At 39.4% G+C, this 24,878-nt stretch overlaps 1 protein-coding gene across 1 annotated transcript; it reads right to left on the reverse strand.

Moving 5' to 3' along the window:
- Window positions 1–3,058: 3,058 nt before the first annotated feature.
- Window positions 3,059–23,411, reverse strand: ngfa (nerve growth factor a (beta polypeptide)). The gene is made up of 3 exons (XM_063464612.1): window positions 23,240–23,411; window positions 4,629–4,736; window positions 3,059–4,293 (listed from the first exon to the last, which is right to left on the reverse strand). Exon 3 carries the CDS (start codon window positions 4,280–4,282, stop codon window positions 3,392–3,394), a length of 891 nt encoding a protein of 296 aa, XP_063320682.1. The 5' UTR covers window positions 4,283–4,293; window positions 4,629–4,736; window positions 23,240–23,411; the 3' UTR covers window positions 3,059–3,391.
- Window positions 23,412–24,878: the final 1,467 nt, after the last annotated feature.

A 24,878-nucleotide genomic window follows, 5' to 3' on the forward strand; every position in this document is an offset into this window, starting at 1 on the left:
GGCCTTCACCCTTTCCGTGAGACCTGCCAGCTGTAAAATCAATGCAGCCTCACGCAAAATTGTAATTTATTTTATATTTCATATTAATGTAGAGATGTTCAACACTCTCATAGCACCAAACTTGTAGGCACGTTTAAACAGACTGTCTATCCCTGGCAGCATAGCGCCATCTACTGGTCACACCAAAAATTTATTTTCTGTGGCTTCACTCAGTTTGCACCCTGCCAAATGCATGCTACGAATAAATGGGCTTCGTTCAAAGACTCTTTGATAGCATGTGTGCAGTGATGGAAATGTAATGGAGTCACTGTTTTGAGTCTTGCTCACCTCCATGACCTCAATATATTTCAGAAAAGTGCATATAAAGGAGATTCATCAAAGAAAATAATGCGCAAAGCGATTTTCTGCTTCTCCTTTGAGACACACTGATTTAAGCTTCAAGTGGCTTGTATAACTTCACAGCAACTGCAGCAAACTCAAAGGAAAATATGTCAGGGTTAGCAGACCTCACCGCCTGTTAGAAGCTCTTTCCAAAGTGAAAGGTATTCTGAGGTCACCATTTTAACAAAAAAAACCTCCCCTTTGATCAGACAGCCTTGCTGTGATGAGGTTTCCTGGCAACACGATCAGAGCTGAAAAGCACTGTGTACGACCTGTAAACCAGCAGGGTTTACAGGTGAGGGTTTACAGGTTTGCAGGTGAGAGTGCAGCCAGGTATCTGGCAAGGATGTGAAAAGAGGTGCAGAATTCAACTGCTGTTTGGAAGAAATAAAGTTATGTGAGAGACAGCGGGTTCAGAAGTTCTCTGCTATTCATCTGACCGCATCATCGGTTAAGTACAGTTCTCTATATGACCACAAGAGGGTAGCAGATTCTCACCTAAACAGGGGCTTTAGCCATGAATGCGTGAGTGCATGGGCCAAGTCCGGGACTTTGCCCTCAGTAAGACCTCATATTTCAGTGATAGGTGGTGTGTTGTGATTAGTGTATTTAATTAGCATGTCACAGATCTTATCAAAACACAACATCAAGTCAAATGACAAAGTCTCACTGTTGCCCATGAATTATTGTTATGATTACATGTCTTGTAGAGAGGGAATGTGATAAATATAGTTCCCTAAATAAAAAAGAAAGAATACAGGAATATGCCAAATGCATACATAGTATTGATCATATTTGAGCTAAAGGCCCCTTGTGATGCATGAACCTCAGTCACCCTTAGTCAACAGCTTCAGTCAAGACCAATTGTGCCCCATAGAAAACTGAAAATGTGGCCGGACAGTCATTGTTGTGTGGGAGAGAACGATGAGGACAACCCAAAGTGCTTTAGGTTATGGTGGATTCTTGGCTGCTTGAAATATTGATCTGTTGTATCAGCACCTATGTCACATAATCAAAAGCACATTTCCATTCTATGTTTAACAATCAAATGCATCTCATATCTTTGACCAAACATTCCTTTCAAAGCTGAACTGTTTTATCAATACATTTTGAGTTGAATTTTTGATGAGGTTGGAGGGTTACACCTTTGCTGTAAACAAGTCAAGGCTACTTCCTTAAACTACTTTCTTTATAGTCACAATGAGGTTTTTGCGCTACCTTCCAGCCTAGCAGATATGTTTCATATTAGTTCTTTTTTTCCCCTCAGTTCCCCTTGATTGCCATTTCCTGACATTTCAGATGATTGATATTTTACCTTAGAGGTGTTCATGTTTGACTTTATATGATTATAGAGTCTTTCATGGCTTTGTAAGCTTCACATTTCCACAGCCACACTTGCTGAGTACTATCAAAATGTTTGAAATTGATCATGCTATAGAAGCATTAGTTGACTTGCAGTACAAGTCCTAATAATCTGATTAAGGCCAAACAAAGTATTGAAAAATAATGTATTTGATGTTGCATTTACATTTGAAAAAAATGCTTGCATTTAGCTTATCTCATGAAAAAATGTGTATGTTTTTCCCCACCAGTGTCCAAACTTTCTAAGATCAGAAACATTAAAGCTGTTGTAGTGACTCATTGTGGCCCTAGTACCTTGCTAAGATACAGTTTGCTATTTTTTCTTTAGTTGTGAACCTGTCTCTATGCAATATTCATTCCTTCCAAGTACAAATGCACAGAGACTTCCTGTAGTGTTTACACCGGTATGCCAAGCTGATGAGAAGTCACCACTACTGCTGGGAACACTGGGAACATCACAGCACTGGGAACATCACAGCTAATAAATCTGTGTGTATATAAAATGCAAAGCATGTCTCTCGTGCCTGCATGGAATGAATCACATTCCTTCAGGCATCGATGTTCACATACAAGTCTTTCTACTGCCTCCTCTGCTTTTGGGTGCTGTTCTCTCTCCTGGAATATCTTAATGCAGAGACATGAGTCACCAGAAATTTGGGAATTAAAATAGAATAGAATAATAATAATAATAATTATGTGGTAACAATATTTGGAAAATATTTAAGGTGACTCAGCGTCTGGGCTTGTGACTTTTAGCTTTTGCACGTGGGAATCATTTAAACAAGACAATGACTGTTAGAAACCCCATGTTACTGCACATGTTGCATTTTGAAATTTCTTTTCCCCACTTTAACTGTTATATGTGAATATGCTTATAATATTTAATATAATATAAGCAAAGATTATAAAAAAGAAAACATAAATACATCAAATAAAGTTTAGTGTCTTGTTTGTTTCCTCGAAGGTTACTGCTTTTGAGTTTATCATGAGCTAAATGCGAGGTGAAGATGTACTTACATTTGGGACATCCAGGGAGGAAGGACACAATTTTAGGATATGGAAAAGTTTATCAAACCTGTTTATAATGGCTGGTTGAATTTGGTAATGGTTTACAGAAGATGACAATGAAACTAAAATGGTAAAGCTATGAGCTAAAAGATGTTACAAACAACCTAGAGTTGATCAGACCTACAGAGGTGTGACGGTCAGCATTATCTCAAACAGACACAACAAACCGGGCAAGTACTGAGGTGTTTAATAAATAACAGCATGAACAACACAAAAACAACAATAACATCAACATTAAAAGCTTGAATTCATTTTGTATATATACACATACTGTATATAATTTTATATTTGACTGTATAAACCATAAATATGACATGCAGTCCTCATAATTTAAAACAACCAGGACTTCTTTGACTGAGGTAGGGTCGGGGGGCCGAGGGGCTGGACAGATGTTCGAGTGTGTGGTTGTGTGTGTTTGCATTTTTAAGTATGTGTGTTGTTTGGATGCTTTGGTCAGTGGGGGTATTTGTCTGGATGTGGGGGAAAGGATTACAGTATTGGCAATAAAGCTGCAGTGGCTGTTAATGAGAAATGTGTGTGCTCGGTTCGTAGTCTGGTGGTCAGGAGTCAACCGCCTGAGTCAGTGCCCCCGTCTTCCTCCCCAAGACTTCCGGCTGAGGACGCACACACAGGCAGCGTTGATGCGGATGTAACGCCAGGCTGTCTGTTCATTGAAGGTGGTGAGGGCACTTACAAAAATATGTGAGTTGGTGCAGTAGGAGTTCCAGTGGCGACTGTCGATGCCAAGACAGCCCGAATTGCCTGATTTGGAACCTTGTTTCCCACCCCAACCCCCCGGCTTCCCTCCATTTACGCTTCCAGAACCCCTTTGAGTAGGGGATCGACAGGTGGTCTCATAGAAGTACTGTTTCTTCACCACATTGTTGATTGTAACATTGGGCAGCACTTCCACTTCGTTTCCGTACATGTCTGTGGCTTTTGTCAGGTTGCTCACCCAGGTATTCATGCTGTCACATACCGAGTACTCTCCTCGGTGCATGGTGCGTGATCCTGCTCGGCGCCTTACCCTCACCCCTCTAACTCCATCAATGTCATAACCCTCACCTTCTAGGGCATCGTGTGATGGTGGAACCTCACTGAAGACGACACGAGGCGAGAAACGGTAACGTCTCTTGGAGAAGAGCTTGGGATCCACCACTGGGATGGAGGGGTCAGGGAGGGAATCCAACGTAGAGTGCCCAACAAGAGGGCTCCTATCCTTTGCATTTAAAGCTGCCCGATGAGGCCTCTTGGTCCTGTGGTGGCTGGTCCTATGATGCTGCTTTGAAGTGTGTTCTTCAGTAAGATGGTCCCTGGCTACTGTGTGCTGTTGTCTTGCTCTGTGATTGGCTGCCGTCTGCTGTCCTACTTTGTGGTTGGGTGCCCCGGCACTCCGGGCCAATCCACCTCCCATGTTCAGTACAGCCTGGACGCCGATCAGGAGGAGCAGGACCAGTGATGACGACCTCATGGGCACACGTCCTAAACCAAACACACAAACACACAATTGAGATAATGTCATATGAATGTCTAAAGTGAACAGTTTCACACATTTTTTAATTGAAATGCAGTTAAAAATTTATGAAAGGATTGATAAATTGTTTCTAAGTGAGCAATCCACTTGGAAAATGTAACACTTCTACCTTTACTGTGCATTTGTGACATCTAACATTCATAATCACTGATGTTGTTATTAAGGGGGCATTAGTTCTCTTCTTAGTTTGACTTTTTTGCTCTGATTCACTGAGAACTCCTCTGGTCCTGCTCAAGTATGTCTTGTTTTTTACATGTTACTCTTGGTGAGTGTTTAAGTGTACCTGTGGAATGTGTCCAGTTGAAGTGTGAGCCCCTGTGGACTCTAGAGCCAGACTCCAATGCAGGTCGGGCCCCTCATGCCTGCCATCTGGACCCCGTGAACTACAGCTCTGCAAAAGACACACAAATACACACTAAATACTTGTGCAAATGTTATTTTAGTCAGATATAATACGCGTTGACATTTTCATAAATACATCTGGAGCTATCGTTTTTCAGATCAAACCAAATCAAAGGAAAAGTAATCTTAAAGGCAAACCTCCAACTCAAAAGGAGTATGTGTTTAAGTGCCCTGCAAAGGGACAAGATGGGCATACCTAAATAAAACCCATTCAGAGTGAGAGCAATCAGGAATGTAAACATGCTTAACAGAGCGGTTTAGTTTATTTAGACAGCCCTGCAAACCTGCCACCCTTTTTTTTTACCGACACACACAATTTATCATTACCTAACCTTATCTCATGCCAAGTACACACACTCACCATGTTTAGCTTTAAGAGCTTGCGCTTTCCGTACACTGGAATGTGAGGCATTTAACACCTCATCCAGTGTTACTCGTTACATAGTGAACTTATGCACTAATAATAGAGGATGTGGGCACGTATGCACACGTACAGACCTAGTTAGACATCTTTCTAGAAACAGAAGCCATGCATCTGTATGTGTAAATGCACATAATGCTGTTTTTATGGATACTTTGCACAGTGTCGAGTTGTGTGTGAATACACCCACTTCCTTCCAGACAAACACCCAGTAGGTCACAGAGGTCAGTGGAAGCTGGTGTGACAGTATTACTGTTACTTTTTTTAACTTATGTCGGTGTTTCACCTTGCTTGCTTGGTGCTGGAACACAAGTTTATTAGTGTTGTAAATATTTAACTTAACATCTTTTACTACTTTGGTGTGGGAGGCGGAGCCTTTTGAAAGGAGATGATAGAAACGAAGAAATTAGAAAAAGCAATTAGTAATATATGATAATCTTCGCAAAACAACAACAACAAAAAAAAAAACATGATTTTTTTTCCCTGTGATATTTTACAGTTTTCTTGCAAAAACCAGTTTTGCTGTAATCCTTGCAGTGCAGCACTTAATAACCAGAAGAGGTCAGTGTTGCGGCTTGCTGAACAGACCAGCGTCCACGCACCCTTTCAAACAGCTGAAAAATATCAAAATGTCACTGGCTCTGTTCCCATTAGAAATATCAGCTCAGCTAAAAGGGGTTTAAATCACTCTTCAGGTATTTTCCCACAAGCTAAGAATGTTAAAGTCCTTGACTTTTAATGTTCTTTAAACATGTTTTCTGCTGTTGGTTTTGTAAAAGGTAATGATGCAGTACTCAAGTACTGTATTCAGTGCAGTTTTACGGAGCTTGCTCTTTACTCAAATATTAACACTACAGCTTTCCTGCGGTTAGACAAAGCTTTTCATATACTCTTGTTTTTGTTATTGTTAGCTTTTGAAAGTAAAATCCACACCCTTTACTTGTGTAAATCTTTTAATGCAGGGTTTAACAAGCATCCAATACTTTTACGCTGTGCTATTGTTACGACGTCTTATGTTAATACTTATTCAAACACTGCCAAAAAGTCAGTTTGGCAGCTGATCAGTAAAACAATCGAGTAATCACGGATGATGGAAACAGCTATAGTTTTATAAAACATACCTACTGGTTTTGTATTGTATTTTAGCTTCAATAAACACAACCATACACACACTTAAACACCCACAACCTGCACACATGGAGCCGGACCAAACAGGCAGTGAACTGATTGATCCAGGCTGATGTGCCGCTCACTATTTGCATGGCCTATGGTGAAGGATCCTAATGTTAAAAATATGTGGCTTATGTTTAATGCTGGTGGAGCCAGTGTAAACACTGCAGAGCATGAGCACAGAGGTCAGAGCAGTTTAGAGAACACCTCTGACTTACAGAATTACTTCAGCACTGCATCAGAATCGGCCTGACTATCCTTCTGACCTTCTCGCACAAATACCATACACAGAAAAACAAACACACACACACACAAGCTAGTGTTTCTCCTGAAGGTTGAGCAGGATTTACATCTCTTTCCTAAACTGTTTGTTTTACGATTCTGTGTAAGCACTACTGCGTTTTACAGCAGATATTACTTAGAAGCTACACTGGAGTTTAAAAACATTGCCCACATTTGCCACGTGTGGACTGAGCCTGGAAAAAAGAATCCTAGATTTAGGATTTAGGTACTAACACCCTATATCAAACACTAGAGAAGGAAGATCATTGCAGTAGTGATAAAAAGTAAAATGTTGTAGAGTAGCAAAGCTAGAAGGAGACAGTCCTGTGGCCAAGTAATGACAGAGGCATTCCAAAACCGTTAAACCACAAACCAGAGAAAGGACAGACACTGTATGGTTCATATTTCCAGACACTACACATGCTGTATTAATACACCGGTGGATAAACAAAACCGTTGTTCAATATTCTTTTATGATTCATCCATCAATATAAGGAGCTTCCCTTTTTTCACAATAAGCTGATTGGCCAGCTTTGTAAATCAAGACCGTTTTCTGTTGAGTCATCCATCACTTTCACATGCTGGGGTTCCACGCACCACATGGCACTACCTGGTCAAACCAGACTGCCAAAGTTGATGAAAGCAAGTGGAAAAGATGACATTAGTCACACAGCTGCCGGGTTGTGAGCTAGAAAACTAATCATTGGGCAACAGGAAGGGAAAAAAGGCTTTAGAGACCAAATATGTAGCCAAAGACAGTGGAAACCAGCCACGCAGTTACTGGTACTGACTTTGTAACACTTCTTTTTTCTCTTTTTTAGTCTGCTAGTCCACAAGATGATCTAATGATCAGACTGCAGTTTACCGCATTACATACTCGTGTGAAACAACAAGGCACGAGAGCATCGCCTGCCATCACTCTGGGGTTAGTTTACAGTTAGCGAGGGTGTCTTCCTGTCTGTGTGATACATTAGTTATTAGTGACATGTCCTTGTTAAAAGATATGCAGGAGCAGCGTGTCAAACAAACACACGCCACTCTCTCAGAGCGATGACAGCGGCGATAGATTATGAGGGGGTGAGAAAGAGAGACTGACAGCGGCAGAGATAGAGGAAGGAGGAGAGAAAAGAGGCCGAGAGCAAAACAGAGAAAGGTAAACAGTTTTTCTGTGTCTTTCATCAACCCAGTGGAGCACAGTTCCTCCTGCTGTCAACCACTGGAAATAATTATCAGGCAGGATGACCGCCAGGTCAACTTGCTCTCTCCTTTAACACACATCCAAATGTTGAAGATATATTTATTTCCTCTAAAAATGTTATTAGTGTTTAAAAAATTGGACTAGTTTGTGTTCAATCTAAACAAGTCTTGCTTTTTGGAGAAAGTTTGAAATGAAAGTCTTTTTGTCATAATTCACAGTTGTAGGAGAGTTTGAACTTTTCGCCTCACAGCGACACACTCGCTGATAACATAATGCTTTGAAATAATACTTACATTGCTTCCATTCATGATGTTTCAGCTACAGAAGGAAAATCTGCTTGTCACAGTTTAGATTAGCTGCCATGTGAAACCGATACAACAACCTGCCATGAATCTAGTTGTTGTCACGTAAAATGACGTCATGCAGCGTGTTAAAATAACAATTAAATTACACTCCCCAAAAGTTCTTGGAAGGCTGTGAGTCTTTTCTTGGAAACATGTTAAAACTCCTATATTTTGGCACAGAAAACATCCAGCAGTCACCAAAATTAAAAGAATGTTTGGACTCTCTTACACATTAAAAGTGTGGATTTCTTCCATATTTCAGCCAAAGCATTGTTATGAGTTATTTCACCCTAGATCACTGACAAGCTGACTTCTTCTTTCTGTTTTCTCTGTGGCATTTGTGCTGTTCCTGATTTCAGTTGGCGCCAATTTAAGATTATTATCATGCTAAAAGTTTTAAGACTGTTTCCAGAAACATCTCCAAAAACTGCTGTCTCACAGTGGGCCTTATCTTACCAATGTAATCATATTATCTTATTATCCGAGTTTATTACTTGTTCCCAGTTTGTCACACTTTTTTCTGTCATTCTCCTGGTTTGTCAGGTTGTATCTGGTGATGCTTGATACCAGATGTGATCCTCGCTGCTGTTTCTCACCTGGTTGTCTTGATGTTCCTCACTTTATAAAGTCCAAACTGCTGCTGCTTTTTTTGGCATTGTCAGTCCTCCGGTTTAGACCTTCTTATTTATTATTTTTTTGCTGATTCTCTTTACCTTTTAAGTTGTCTTAACTAAACATTAGCAGTGTCATTCAAATTGGCTGTATAAAGCCATTTAACCTTAGAGCTATCAAGGTTTCTAAATTTCAATCCATTTTTAGGGGCATTTTTCTCAAGTGAATTTAATTGTTTAACTTAAAAATATATATTTAACCGCCACCACCAACAGAAACAAAAACAAAACTATATTAGAGGAGTTTAATGATAGTTCAGTTGTCCATTTACTATGATGATGCCATTTTTTTAAGCCTGTGTGGCGTACTGTTTTGCACCTTTGTTCCTCTCTGTACCGCCCCCTGGTCTTTATGTTAAAAAGACATTTACATGGACAACAATAGCACCTGCTGTAAATCAGACAACTTCAAACACCAAACTTTGCCGCTTTAGCCACAGGACACAGGGAGAACGAGACAGGTAGTGTCAAATTTGCAGGCACACACAACCTGCTAAAGTACTTTACTCGTCACAGGGATGACAAATGATGCGAGATATGGAGAACAAAAGAACATTTGGTGTGCAAAATGTGGAGCTGGCAAATGCTACAGTATGGAAAAACAAAGTATAAGGTCTCGACATGAACTTGAATTCACTCGATCGGTTTACTATGTCCAACAATAAAATATGTAAGGATTTAACTATGCACAGGTAACAGCACATACAACTTTAAAATGTATTTCTCTGCAAATGAGTAGCTATCAAAAGACTGAGCTTTCATTTAAATGGTACTGGCAGCCATAGAGAGGCATGTTGGCAATCACACCAGCTGAACATTTGGCTCAGTAGTTCAAAAAACATCTTAAATAAACCATAGCTTTGGGCTTTCTGCAAACATTTCTGTTAAATTTGCCTACAGTATTAGAGGACTATAAATGACATCGGCGTTATGCAGTAGGGAATGGAAATTGATAAGCAACCATCCAAAGGACAGCACCTAAATGATTCTTTATGAATATACTCTATTTTGCACAGCTGTTTTTGCCATCAGCTGTTGTAAAATAAATGCTTCTGTATGTCTGCTGAGGGCATCTTGAGAATATCAGGGAAGAGGGGAGCCACGGTGTTGAAACTAAAGGGAACAAACTGGCAAAGAGCCAGTATCTTCATCCCACTGTTTCGTGCCTTTCTGCGTTTCTGTTGCTCTCCGTCTGTCTCTCATTTATCTGTCTCTCCATTTTTTATTTTTTTTGCTCCTGGAATTTGACCTAATGTTCAGCTTTACTCTCACGGTTAAAAGCCAGAGGTAACTTCCTGAATACATGGCTGTTTCTGTGCCTAACAGCAAGCAGATTTGAGCACTATGCAAGTGCATCTTTGCAGGTGCAAAGCACAGGGTCAGACCATTATCTTCTCGTCTTTGGGGAAAATTACGCAACTATTTTCTGATAAAATCCATAGACACTCTAACTGGAGAGTGTCTTTCTTCTTTTTTCAACTTTTGCTGAAGTCACAGTGTACATAAATGTTTTGTTATGGCATAAAATAATATATATATTGGCTTCTGCTTCAGAAGCCTTAAAGTGATTGACTTTTTTATATATGCCAAACACAAAGACAACAGGATTTCTATTAGCATTTCCTGTGGAATGAATATTTCTTGGAACTGGAATAACTGGGCTTTGTGTCCGCATATGGCTTCACTTTTACACTTTTATAAAACTACTCAAGAGAAGTAGATGTCAAAGTGCTGTGTCAAGAGGATACAAATAAAAATACATAGAAATAAAAGCTGACAGTGTATCCGGCAGAATATAGGTGCAATACCATACTTATGTTGACTTTAAGTCACAGCTTTCCACAATGTAACAAAGCCCCGGGGCATTTAAGGGTAACCAAAAAACTGAACAACAGTTCCAAGAATCCCAAGCCTCTTCCTATACTCTCAGGTCTGTTGGACCTGAAAGTCTTTGTTGCCGAAACTTCGTGCAGCAACACATTTAATTTCATCTCTTGACAACATTTGTTCCAGAGTCATGTTTTATTTACGGGTAAACCTGAGACAAAGCAAAGACGTGGCTACAGTGCGACGTCAACCGTTCCACTGTTGTCACATGATGTCTTACAGTAAGTTGAACACTGATTCATTATAATAGAAAGACTGAATCATTGTGGTGTTTGTGAAAGGAACCTAAAAAATAAACAATACTTTCATTCCAGCAGTAATTGTATTTGGAAGCAAAAGTAGCAAATTGAAGCTTTAAAACGAAACAAGTTTGTTTGTACAAACAGGGCTGTCATTTATTCCACTGTCAATGAAAATATGAGATTAATGTTAGCAATGCAACAAAATTATTTATTAATGAACAACTTGAGTGATTCGCCTCTGATACAAAGCAACTTGGTTGAAAAAGAACACTAACAGCCCTCTTCCACTTTTACCTTCTAGGCTGGCTTGACTCCACTCGGTTTTCAGAGATTTCCATTAGGTGAAACTTTTTCAGTACCTGCTCCTAGTGAGCTGAGTTGATACGAAAATATGACATCACCAGACGTCATGGGATGCAGATGTTTTTGTGCTTAGTGGCTGATGGTAGTATTCATAGGGAGCTAGATGGAGCATCTGGAAACGAGAAGTTTGCCAGGAGGTCTTTGAGCTGATGGCCGATCACGGGTACCAGCACACAGTGCCAAAAAACCCCTTAAAAACATGAAGTGATTACTGGGACAAGGAGGACCACATGGGTTGGAGTGGACGAACAAAAAGGAGTGGAAGTGGTTTAATCAAATGGATGATGTTGTATATGGGCACCGACCAGTGATCAGTGGGAGGGAGAGTGGCCTCGACTCTGTCTGTCTCTTCCCCTGTTGTGTTTGTTTGTGTTGTTTTTTTATTGCTAGAGTCAACTCTCTTTTAATGTACAATCGCCAAACTCTGCTGGACCTTCTTCTGAGAGCAAAATATAAAGCCGAAGTGTTCTCAGACCACAGCCACTGAGGAGAATCACTGTATTGCATTACAATTCTTGAACTCACAATAACAAGTACCAGACAGCTTTGAATTTGTTCAATAAGATTTAAAATCTTGGCTCACTCACTCTCTCAGCTATCGGTGAGATGTATTAAACAAGTTCAATAACTTTGTTTCTGACCAAACTGCTCAACTACTTCATTCTATAATCTTACTAAAAATTTTGGTTGCTCGATTCCAGCCAAGTTCAAGACATGACAGTTTTTTGGCAGTCACTCAAAACCTCAGTCAGAGCATCAGAGTTTTGTTAGTGAAAGCCATTCTCTCCATTTTTCACCCCCTTTCTTTCTCTCCACATAATGGGCCCATCCCCAATCAACCCACCCTCTCCCTGCACTGGACCAGTGGACGTGGGAGGCTGATCCTCCAAGCCTTGAAGTCAGGATGAACACAATGATTAACATGTTTTCCAGAACCCTAGTTTTTATGACCTTGACATTCAACAATCTTCTCGTGACAAGTGTTTAATCTTTTGGCTTGGCTCTGGTAATAACTCCCCCTTCCTGGTGAGCATCTAAAAATCCCACAGCAGCACAGAGACATAAGGAGGGCCAGAGGCAAGAATGCCTGTCTGGCCACGGACAGCGATGAAGACAGAAGGATGGAGAGGAAGGAATCAGATACATCAAGGGATAGGGAGAGGCAGCAATATTGGAGGGCGGGATGCATATGGGCAATAAGATATCTAGAGAATTACACACATAAAGGAGCATGTGAGAAGCAAAGTAAGGAAGGACAAGTTTATAGTGGAACAGACACTGAGACAAAGAAGAGTTCAAGGACAGGGTCAGAGGGAGGAAATAAAGGCAGTGGGGAGTTACAAAGCATTCAAAAGAAAGGAAAACGTGGAGTTTCATCACTTTGTCTCTTCTCTCAATAGCTTTAACAGAAAACCAGCAGTTTCAGGCTTGTGTTAGATCATATTGCGGATTTATTGTTAGAGTAAAACTTAAACACCATTTATGTTGTCCACGCAGAGTTTCACTCATGTTGTTACTAATCCAGTTGGGGAACATGTATTATCGAATCAAAATGGCAAATAGTGGTTTAGGATTAAAAAATTATCTGACTTGATCCATCTTCCAATATGAGATCGAAACAAAGCAAACAAACACATGCACTGTTGTGAAGATGTATTTGTCCCTTTTCTGATTTTTTTTGTTGTTGCATATGTGTTAACTATATATGAGTTAACTAGACTAAAATCCAATGATCTAAAGAAACTCAAGAACTGCTGAGAAAAGGTTACAAAGTCATTTCTAAGGCTTTGGAACTCCAGTGAAACGCGGTGAGCGCCATTATCTACAAATGGAGAAAACGTGGAACAGTGGTGAACAGCACTCACAGTTAGTATTCATGATTTATCAATAAGAGGAACAAAAAAAGGCACAAAAATTAGGGTAAATATTTGGAGGTCCGCCTATTCTGTGGACTGGCAAACTCAAAATTTGAACTTTTTGCACTATTTGTGTCCGGTTACATCTGGTGTGAAACTAACACAGCATTTCATAAAAAGAACATCATACCCACCGTCAGACATGGTGGTGTAGACCTGAATGACTTGCCATTAATGATGGAACCATGAACTCTTCCAGTAAATCTTGAAGGAGAATATCCGGTCCATCAGTTCATGCCCAAACTTTTAAGTGCACTTTGCTTATGCTGCAGGATAATGATTCAAAACACACCAGTAAATTCAGCTCTGTATAGTTTAAAAAACAAAATTAAGGTTTTGTTGTGGCTTTGAGTCAAAGTCTTGACTCAAATCAAATTGAGATGGTTTGACATGACCTTAAACAGGCCCTTCATCCTTGAAAACCCTCTAATGTGACTGAATTAAAACAACTGTGCAAAGAAGTGGGCCAAAATTCCTCCACCGTGATGTAAAAGACTTATTGCCAGTTATCACATATGCTTAAATGCTGTTCTTGCTGCCCAGGAGTGGCACAACTAGTTATTAGCTTTATGCGGCAATTACTTTTTCATATAGGGCCATGTAGGTGTGGATAGCTTTTTTTCCTTCAATAAATGAAATCATCATTTATCTTTACTTTTGATAAATCGAAACATTTAAATGTGACAAATATGAAAAAGAGTAAGAAATCAAGAAGGGGAAAAAATCTTTTTTCAAGGCACTGGTTATGACCATTTGACTATGATGTGTTGTGATGTCAGAGGTGGAAAGTAACAAAATACAAATGCTCGACAGATATGAACAGTTTGTCACACAGTGTGTCTGTATTCTTCCAGGAAGAGAAAAGAATGTGACACAACTTCACTCAGTGATGGAGATCACTGGAGGTCAAAAGAGAAAGATGAGAGATTATTTTTAAAGGTAAGGGATGCTCAATGAAGTTGATAGATTGGAAATTTAAAGCTAACATGTAATGTCCTCATCAATTTAAGATGTTTTTAAACAGACATTGGCGGTATATAGGATGTGTTGCTAAAGTTATATTTTTTTATTTTTAGATTTTTATTGTCAAACATCCTGCAAAAGAAACTGAAGTATACTGACTTGTTATTATTCAAAGGTTGCATGAAAATGCTAGGGAGAGAGCAGGCTAAACTGGTTAGTTTTCAGGATTGTGGTGAAGTTTACAGTAATGCATTATTGTGGCACTTACAATATAAAGCGCCTTGAGGCAACTGTTGTTGTAATTTGGCGCTGTATGAATAAAATTGAATTGAACTGAATTGAATGTGCGGAGCAGCTGTGATGTTCATGGACAGTGTTATGTTACATCAAGGTAGCACAAATCAAATTAAATTTAAGGTGATGTTTTTGATTAGATTAACTCACTGAATTCTGCTTTTATACTAGATCTATGCTGTCAAAGCTGGGGAATCAGCGACAATAGCTCTTATAAAATCTGCTTATATCTTAATAATTCATTTGGCTGATCACAACATAAAACACCAGCACAGGTCAGCTGATCACAACATGTTCACAAAATGTATTTCTAAGTTTTTCATTTTCCCACGCTCTACCACTTCAACCAATGTCACCTGCCAAATCCCACTTTAACCCCTGGCTATACTTACTTTTTGATTTAGGTGAAGAAGTAAAATCATCCATCTACAATAAATGCAACAGCAAGTAGAGTCATGTATTAGATTTCCTTTGATTGCCTTTACTTGTGTCCTTCATAACATTATGTTCAAGGTGAGAATATTCATTAGAATTGGTATTTAAGTTTAAATAAATTGTGTATTCCCTTATATTAATATTATTTTTGTATGATACTGTTATGGCATTAGATTCAGTTAGCTGGTAGCAATGTCCTCCAAAGAGCAACTTTTTACTTTTTTAGCTTGATTACACTTCAGAGCCTGTACTTTAACACTTCTACTTGAGTAAAGAAGTTGAATCTTAGTGCTCAAACCTTTAGCAGGGTATTTTTAACACCAGTATCTGAGGAGACAAATGTGTGTAATTTTGCCACCTCATGGTATTGTAAACAAATCAGCAGCTGAGCAAGCCCCGAGTGAGTCATCCAGGTAAATTTCAGAGTAACGTAAAGTGAAACATGGGCGTAAATAGACAGATGTGCTTGCTAAGAGACCAAAATTTTCCATTACGCATCGTTTATGTTGCGGTCTGTCTGTCGCCATGAGCACGGGTGTGGTCACGTAAGACTGAGTATATGCTATGTCAAACATTAAGATATGCACGCAAGACTTTCTCTTAATATTCTTAATTGAATTTGGTAATGGTAGCATATACGACACAGGAAATATAACTAGTTCTCACGTTTGACAGACAGCTAAAAGGAAACTTTAATACATGGAAAGTAGTTCTGGTTACATCAATTCATGAAGCTTCAAATTAATTCAAATTAATTTTAAAACATAGTCAACAAACACAGAGGAAACACTCTGAAAGGCTGGCTGAAAGTTAGAATAGTTATACCTTCCACTTCAGTCTCATAATGCTTATTGGATTTAACTGATTAATTGCTTTTGTTTTTGGGGTCTAGGGCGAAGTGTTAACCAATATTGCTCCATGACGCTAAAGAAGCAAAATATGCAAAAAAATTCACATGCATGATGGTGTCTAGCTGCAGTGGGCGCCATCTTTATTTCAAACATTTTATCCTAATGTTGTTTTATTGATTAAGTTGTTTAGCCACAGTAGAAGCAGGAGGATGAACTACATTGTAATAATATTATCCACTAGAGATTGTAACTATCAAACTGAAAATAACACAAATGGCATTGGCAGCAATCTATACCCAGAGCAATGCTGAATGCAAAGCTTCATTCACAACCAATGGAATATTACGCACTCACAGTCCTGCCTCTGTAGGCTTCAGAGGTGAAGCGCTTCAGAGGTGATTGATTTAGCCTAATGTAATTAGAGAACATATGAACAGATGAATCTGTCTAATTTGATTAGAGAAATTAATGTTCTTTTTACTTTTTAACCATCTTTAGTTCTACCAACTATTTCAGGCAGTTTAATATGTGTAAAGACTGTTAAAGATAAGGCTAATAACCTATATTAATTAGCCTAATGGTTGCGTTATATTTTATAGATTTTAATAAAAAGGCAATATTGAAACAATTTAGGTCCCAGTCACACAGGCCTAGAGACTGGTTGGCAAGTGCTTGGCAACCACCAGTTGCTAGGGAAATTCCCTGATCATTTGTGAATGGTTTCTGTCACTGTGAAATCAACTGCTAAGCCCCATATACACACACCTAAATATATATTTTCTGACTCATTAGAGAGCGTTTGTGGGAGGTTGCTTGTAGTCTGCAGGTGAAATTATTCCCAAAGTGGTATATGGAACAAAAACATCCATGTGAAACTGTTAGCAAAGCAGTCAAAAACACTTTCTTTGAGACTAATTTCACCCAGCAACCCCCAGCAACCACACGCCAAACAGTCAAGAAATACAGGTTATTCTCAAGAAGTTGCCAGAGGGTTGTCGACTGGTGACTCTTAATCAAAAACCTTGTGGTAATAATGGCAGAAAGTTCACAACCCAACTCACCTCAAAAGAGAGCAATAATATAATAATAAGGAAAAAACTGGCCCCACTATTTTGAAAGCAGCGCTCACTCTGGGTTTGGCAAATATGCATTAGGTTGGGGTTTTTTCTAAAATTTGGGAGCTATGGTTTTATTGTTAACCGATAACTGCTATATGCCTGGTCCAGTGGAACAGACAGCCAGTAAACAGCAGCTTATAAAAGTTCACTCACCTGCCTGAAATGAGAAACGCAGCGTATTTGCTGTTAGTTCCTGATTCAATCTTTAATAATTTTATTAACATCTCAATCTGTGATATATGTAACATTGTGGGGCAATTAGGGAAACTTGGTGATTTTTGGAAGCCTGTCTGCCCGTCTCGCAACTAATGGCATGAGAACTACCATCCATCTGTGCTCTAGCGTTTGTGTTAAAATACTAAAATTGTTAAAAAGCATATTCCTGTCTGTTGTGATGGCAGGCACTCAGACTGGGTCCGTTTTAAAAGAAATCTGTGGATATTTCTAATGTTTCTTAATCTTATCTAGTAAGGTTGCAGCATTAACTTTTAAAAGTGACTATGATGCACAGTCATACATGAAACAGATACTTTCACATTAAGTCAGACTGAAAGACAATAGTGGATGTCTGAAAGAGGCATAAGTGCTGTATATTGTTAATACATCAAAAAAAAAGTAAAATTTGAGGCTGAACTTTACCAACTTTATGAAAGCCAGGATACCCAGCTTCGTCTCTAGTTAACCAGACAAAACTGATTACTGCAGTCCATTTTGTTGCACTCTTATAGATAGCCTTGTCAGAAGTGCACTGAATCTGCTCAAGATTGTACAAAGAATCTTGTTTTTGTCACTCCCAGCATTTGTTTGATTGTACTCTGACACCTCTTACTAAAGACTTGACCGAACCATTTTCTATTCTGTGTGGTCTCCACATCGTTCTGTCACCACTCTCTCTCTTCTTCTGTGTCTCTCACTCTCCCTATCTCCCTTTTCATATCTCCCTCCTTTCCTGACCCTCCCACACTTTTCCCCTCTGGCTGATGTCTAACACCTGTCTGCATGGGACCTCCCAGGCCCATCCTCTGTCTGTTAGCAGCATGCCATGTTCACTGTGTGAGCAGAGCTCTGGTGAAAGAGTAAGTGGCTACTTTCCAGCACAGCTCTATGTGTGTGTGCGTGTATGTTTTTTTTGCATGTAAGTGACTTGGAACAGGAGTTTAGATAAATGAATATTTACTATGGAGCTTAATACTAGGCTTAAGAGAGAATCCAGCAGAGAGAAATTGCTGCCTGCAGCGTCATACTCCCTAAAAGTCCTGAGGACTCACCATTAATCCTTGAGTTTTAACTGCAACAAAACTCGATGACAGATAAAACGGATAGTTTGAAGGAGAGAAAATTGCTTGTAAAGTCCTTGATGTATTGGTATTTTGCAGGATCCTGTCTGGCTGAAACAACTATAAGTAGAACAACACCTTGTTAATTTCTGCTGGCTGTGTAGGAGGCTAATCTGTTATGACTAGCCAGTGGCTCATCCTCATGCATTCTGTGCATTCTGAAATCGGCATAATCAAAATGAGTGCATAATGAGTGGCTTCGCTCGTATCCTTGGGGCTAAGGCGTGTCTATGTGTTTGAAGGGTATCCAACACAAACATGTATACATACACATGTACACACATGCGCTTTGTGCATACTCATTAACAAACCACATTCTCCCACTGCTGGGCTTGGTATCCGTTACTATTACATTCTGTATTGTGATAGCTTCTGATAGCCAGATGAGAAAATTGTATCTCTTTAAAATTTATAAGAAGAGACGTTTGTGTAGATCAAAAAAAACAACATTGTTACAAAAAAAAGAGGACATTTCAGGCTATTTTCATGAGGCTTTTGTACTGAATCTAAATATTTGAGGAGACCAAGTATTTTGTTCTGTTGATGGCAACAAGAGCAAGTTTCATGTCCAGACAAGCTATAGTTAAACTACCAATTGGGATAAAGGAAAAGGAAAGTGAGAGTGAGACAGTGTCATCACGTTAATCCAAATGTACACACACATCTAACAAGGAACTGCAGTGAAACAATTCACAACATCAGACAAGCACAAAGTCAACAGATTAAGACCACAACACTGTTATTATAGCTGTATGAAAGGCCAGCGTAATCTGGCGATTTTTCAGCTACTGTGTTTGTGCTGCCTGCACATGCATGAAACGAGAGTAAGCCATAGCTAAAAGTCACAGAGGCATTTATGTGGAATGAGCAGGCATGTCAGTACATTTAGATGTATTTTTTGTAGGCATATATAGTACTATGTACACATTCACATGTATAGAAATAAGATCAGAAAAAAAATGTAGAGCACACAGACATAACCCTTTGATGGAGCACCTGTCAAAATCAGATCTTCAACACAGAATTGCAACTGGATTCAGTTTTCATCTCTGGAAAAGTCCGATCACAGAAGCGTATTTTTGTGTAGCGCAAAGGGGCAGAAAACCAGGTCCATATAAAGAATCCTGCACATGTTTGACATGAGCCCTGTTCAAATCCAGTTAGTTACAAATGTCAAACAATGTTAGCTGTGATTTCTGTTGAATACGTTTCCTTCCAAACATTGTGAGAAGATGTTTGTAAAAGAGATGTCAACAAGAATTACAGCAGAAATGTGATGTTACATTTCCGATATTTTATATATATATTTTTTGTCTGTTCTGCTCAGTGCTTCTGTCCCTTCAGGATTCTGACCTGCAGTGGCCTCCAGATCCCGCTTTTCCTACACAAGCACAGGGTATAACCTCAAGCTCCAACTCTGACCTTTTACCTTTCCCACTGATTTCAGACAGACCCTTCAACTAGTTTACTTTACGCCAGATGTTCTCACCCGACTTTGTGTATTGACCCAAAAGATAACCAGCGCCCTGGGTTTACATTCTGACCCATGAATTATCGAGAAAGAGGGATGCTTCCTTCTGCTTTATCGAGCATAACCATTACTCATAGAGAAAGAACGAGATTCCTTCACCTAATAAATTTTAGTTATTAGAGTAATTTTTTAAAGTCAAAGTTTGACTTAAACAGTTTTAACAAAACCTACACCTTAAAACTGCTAGTTTACTAAATTGTAAAATAATGGTAAAATAATAAAATACCATTTATATCAAGAAATCTCATCTTCACATCACCAATGATATATTTTGACCACACTGTAGCATACAGTGATTTAGAATACGCACAATATTACTACTTTAGGTAAGCATAGGTTCAAATTGATTTCTTGGTCCAAGCGTTAAAAACAAATTAAAAATTGTTTTTGGGAGCTTTTATTGTGTAATGCTACGAAAAGTGTTACTCTAAAGGATGCATGAAGAATCATGAAGCATGGAAAAGTCTTGCAAAGCAATTCAGAGGCTGATCAGGTGTGCAGATAACGCTTGTGGGCAGGTGTAAATGCAGGTGTTTGAAAATCTGTACCTGTCACTAATTGGGCAATTAACCACTGATCTAACTGGAGGATTATTAAGGATTGTGATTATTCTGCCTCCAGCTTTTGTGGTCTGATAAGACATTATCATTCAGTGTGAAGAAACCTTTAATTATTCTGTTGCCAACTGGCACCGCCCCGTTTTTTCTAGTACTGCAAGTAGTACTTGAGTGTAATCTGGTGATATGGTATTTTACTGAAGTATCATTAAGCTGTGGGTTTTAAAACGTCACCTAAATTACGTCACATAACTCCCATCCTATATTAGCCTGCAGATTACTGTGTGAATAATCCTAATGCTTGGCACACAGTTTAATCACATTAATAATCAAAGTGCAACTGATATTTTAACTAAAGATGCCATGTCCATCAAAAGAGATATAATAAAGACGAATTTTCATTGTTCATTGAAAAAACCCCAACTAAAATTATGTTTATTTTATGGTGTTTGCAAATCTAGAGTCACTTTAAGAGCTGATTGTCGCTGGCCTCGGGTTAAAGAATCAAAGATAAACTGACAGTACAGGTGTGCTGTCACAGCCTCTCCCTTGCCCAGGTGTCCTATACAACCATTCAGTCTAGACAGCTCACATCATTCCCTCCTTTATGTGTTTCAGGGGTGGATCCTGTTCTTGTCAAAATCCGAGTGACTGCAGATTCAGATAGTGACATTATGTCACTTGTCCACATAGCAAGCAGAGCAACAAACCGTCAGTGGTGTGAGTCTTAAACTGACAAAATGATAAAAAATACAGCATGTAGAACAAGAAGGGATAAATGTATTACACTGGTATGTAACTTTAAAAAGGTCAATATGGTTATTTTTTTTCTGGGTAAATAGCCCACCTGTGATGTAAAAGCACTCTAGTATACAGTATGTTTCCTTATGGGTAAGCCATTCATTGCTTTACATTAATACGTTCCTCTTCACTGTTTAAGTAGTTTAATACTTGTTCATTTGTAAAGAGTTACTCTCTTACGCTCTCCCTCCCACACACACACTAATGCACACATACACAATTGCACACACTGGTGCTAACATAGGGAAAGCTGTAACTCAGCTTCAAAGGGAAACCTGAGAGGGTCATGAATAATCACAGACATCTTTGTCTGCGGGGGAAAACAGCACTGTCCATCTGCCCTCCATACATATACGAACGGTAGTTCATATGGCTTAAGTTGTTTTTAGCATTGGCATTGGATGCATTGCTAGGTTTGAAAGATTTACAGGGTAAAACCATTTCTGTTTCAATTGAAAACAAAGTTACACATAGGAACACTTTTTGCTTTCAAATTGTTTGAGAAAAAAAAGGAAAAAGCAAAAAGAGAGATATGTCATAAATTGGACTTTTACAAATTTAGCAAGTCTCCAGGTCGGTCTGCATAGATGGCAGACAGGCAGCTAGGTCAACAAGGCATACTCTAGATATAATCAGTAATAACAGTTACTATGATTTCCCTTTCAGAAAAAGAACCAGTCTTGCTTGAGAAAACGCATTTTAGACCTGAAGTTTGAACACAGCCCATCTTATTTTTATTTTTAACTTACAAAACATTCATTTTAACTAAACCTTGGCTGACTCCTCCTGCGTCAACCATAAAGAAGAGCATGTCATGTAAGATATATAGTCAGGTTGCTGCAGCACTTTGCCAACAGAGGGCCAACAGAGAGGAGATGAAGGCAATCACATCCCCTCCAGTACACATCAGCCTTTTACTTATAACTTTACTGTTTTTAAAGAAACTTTACTTCTTTAATCCTTCCAATCTACAGTAACCTCAGCTGTTTTTATTTTCTTATCTAACACATAGGTGCATAAATACAGTACACTGCTGCTGAAGCAGATAATACAGGTAAGTTGGTGGGTGACAAAACATAACACCTATCTATATGATATCAATATTGATATATCAATGTTGCTATTTGGTAATTTTATGGACCACAACCAAACAGCATCCTCGGCACATTATATTAGAACAAATGAATGCATGTTTTTCACAGAGAGCCACACGTAATGACAAAGGTGAAGCCTTTAGTGACACTGTTGATTGTTTAATGTTTGTTTGTGTGTGTAATCGTTGGCTCACAGTGACATTCCTCTCCTGTCAAACCCCGAAAGGAATTCCCTTGTAGGAGTGGCAGGCGTGAGGTCTGTGTTTAGCACCCACGCTTGCTGCATACACACACACACGCACGCACACACAACACAATTTTAAAAATTTAGTTGAAAGAGTTTAAAAAATGATTAGTAGCACACCTTATAAACAACAAGCCCCACCCAGGTGTGAGGATACCCTCAACATACTTCATATTGGACACTGGAGCTCATCAGAATCTGCAAGTCTTTTGAGAATTGTGTAACATGAGTGGAGAGAACGACAGATAGAAAAAAGAGGGGGAGAGAAAGAGACAGAGAGAGAGGGAGAAAAAGAAAAGGTAACCTGATGTCCCAGGAGTTTTCTGAACAGTAAACGGGTTCCCATTGAAGTTTGAAGAACCCCCTGTTTTTCTACTCCTCACCTCTATTCTCTCCTTCTTTCTACACCCTGTCCTCCTCCGTTTGATCTTTGCATCTGCAAATACCTGAAAAACCTCTGTACCCAGCTCACAACATTAAAATGACACAGAAATGCAATCATCAGCAACATTATCTCGGTAAACTTTTAATAGTGCCTCATGTATGTTGCAGTCAGCTGAAATCCCCCCCTCTCTATAGAAAAGTGGCTGCTGCTGTTCTCAATCTCAATTTAGAGGCTCAACTTACATTTAACAACATGCTATCAGAGTTTCTGTAATAAATTCTGCATCTGTGCCATGTGTGGATACACGCCCCACATATTTACACAGTGTTTAATAAAAAGAAAAAGAAAGCAAAAAAAAAAAGAAAAAAAAAAGCAAGGTAGGACTCACCACCCTTTAATGCTCCTTTTTCTTTCTCCCCACTGAGTAAAAACTTCCGCAGAAAGTCTGCTATATTCCACCTCACTCTCTCCAGGCCTGGGGAAGAATTGTCCCAAACTCAAAATCCCGCTCCTACTTTTAAAGCTGTGAATCCAGGTCTTGGGCCATCCACTTCTGTCTGTCTCCCTCCCACACTCTTTGGGAAATGGACTGCTCTAAAAGTTTAGAGTCCCAAAGCTTCTCCCTCCCTGCTGTTTGGCTCACAGCAGGTCCTAGTGCCTACCCTACGTGCGTCTGTGACAGAAAAAAAAAGTGGCACTTTTAATAAATGTTCAATAGTGTCATTCATTTTTTCTTTTCTTTTCTTCATTCATCCATGTGTGGATGGCCTATATAAAACAGTGGAAAAAGTCTCCATTTGATTCAGACAGTTTATGTAAGAGTTGAAGTCATATGTAAGGTCAGGAGGGCCATTGATTGCCGTTATTGTTCCACTATATGAGTCATTTCTAGCTACTTCTAGCCACACAGACTCTAAAATATATAATTAGTAGCGCAGCATAGTTATGGAGGCCAGCTAGGGTAAATAACTCATTAACTCTTTTAGGGATGTTGTAAAATCCTCTTTAAAAGCTGACTGCGCAAATAGTCGCACGCTTCTGCTGTCCAACCCTAGAAAATGTGTACAGTTCAGTGAAATTCATGGACTAATACTAATAAAACTTTGATGGTCTGTTGCAACAAGGAATTCATGTCTGTTACTTTTCAGTCGAAGAAAAGAAAGGGAAGATAAGATAAGATAAGATAACCTTTATTAGTCCCACACGTGGGAAATTTGTTTTGTCACAGCAGGAAGTGGACAGTGCAAAAGTTATGAAGCAAAAATTAGAATAAAATAAAATAAGAATAAATACAGTACACAACTGTACAGAATAGAATAAAATAGAATACTATATACACTAGAATAAAATAGAATAAAATATACAATAAGATAAAAATAGAATACAAATGCTATATACAACTGAGTAAAAAATACAACGATGCCAGAAAAGATTATTGCACATTTGTGTTATTGCACATTTGTGGATGTGTGTGTATGATCAGTTAAAGTCTTTGTTGTGGAGTCTGACAGCAGTGGGGAGGAAAGACCTGCGAAATCTCTCCGTCCCACACCGTGGTTGCCGCAGTCTCCCACTGAAGGAGCTGCTCAGTGCTGTCACAGTCTCATGCATGGGGTGGGAGATGTTGTCCAACAGGGATGACAGCTTAGCCACCATTCTCCTGTCACTCACCACCTCCACTGGGTCCAGAGGGCATCCTAGAACAGAGCTGGCCCTTCGGATAAGCCTGTTCAGTCTCATCCTGTCCCCAGAAGAGATGCTGCCGCCCCAGCAGACCACACCATAAAAGATGGCTGAGGCCACCACAGAGTCATAGAAGGTCTTCAGGAGTGGGCCCTCCACTCCAAACGACCTGAGTCTCCGCAGCAGGTACAGTCTGCTCTGCCCTTTCCTGTAGAGGGCGTCTGAGTTATGAGTCCAGTCCAGTTTGCTGTTCAGATGAACACCAAGGTACCTGTAGCTGTCCACAGCCTCGATGTCCATACCTTGGATGTTCAGTGGTTGCAGTGGAGGATGCTTGTGCCTGC

The sequence above is a fragment of the Pelmatolapia mariae genome, linkage group LG20 (assembly GCF_036321145.2).
Source record: "Pelmatolapia mariae isolate MD_Pm_ZW linkage group LG20, Pm_UMD_F_2, whole genome shotgun sequence".
NCBI lineage: Eukaryota > Metazoa > Chordata > Actinopteri > Cichliformes > Cichlidae > Pelmatolapia > Pelmatolapia mariae.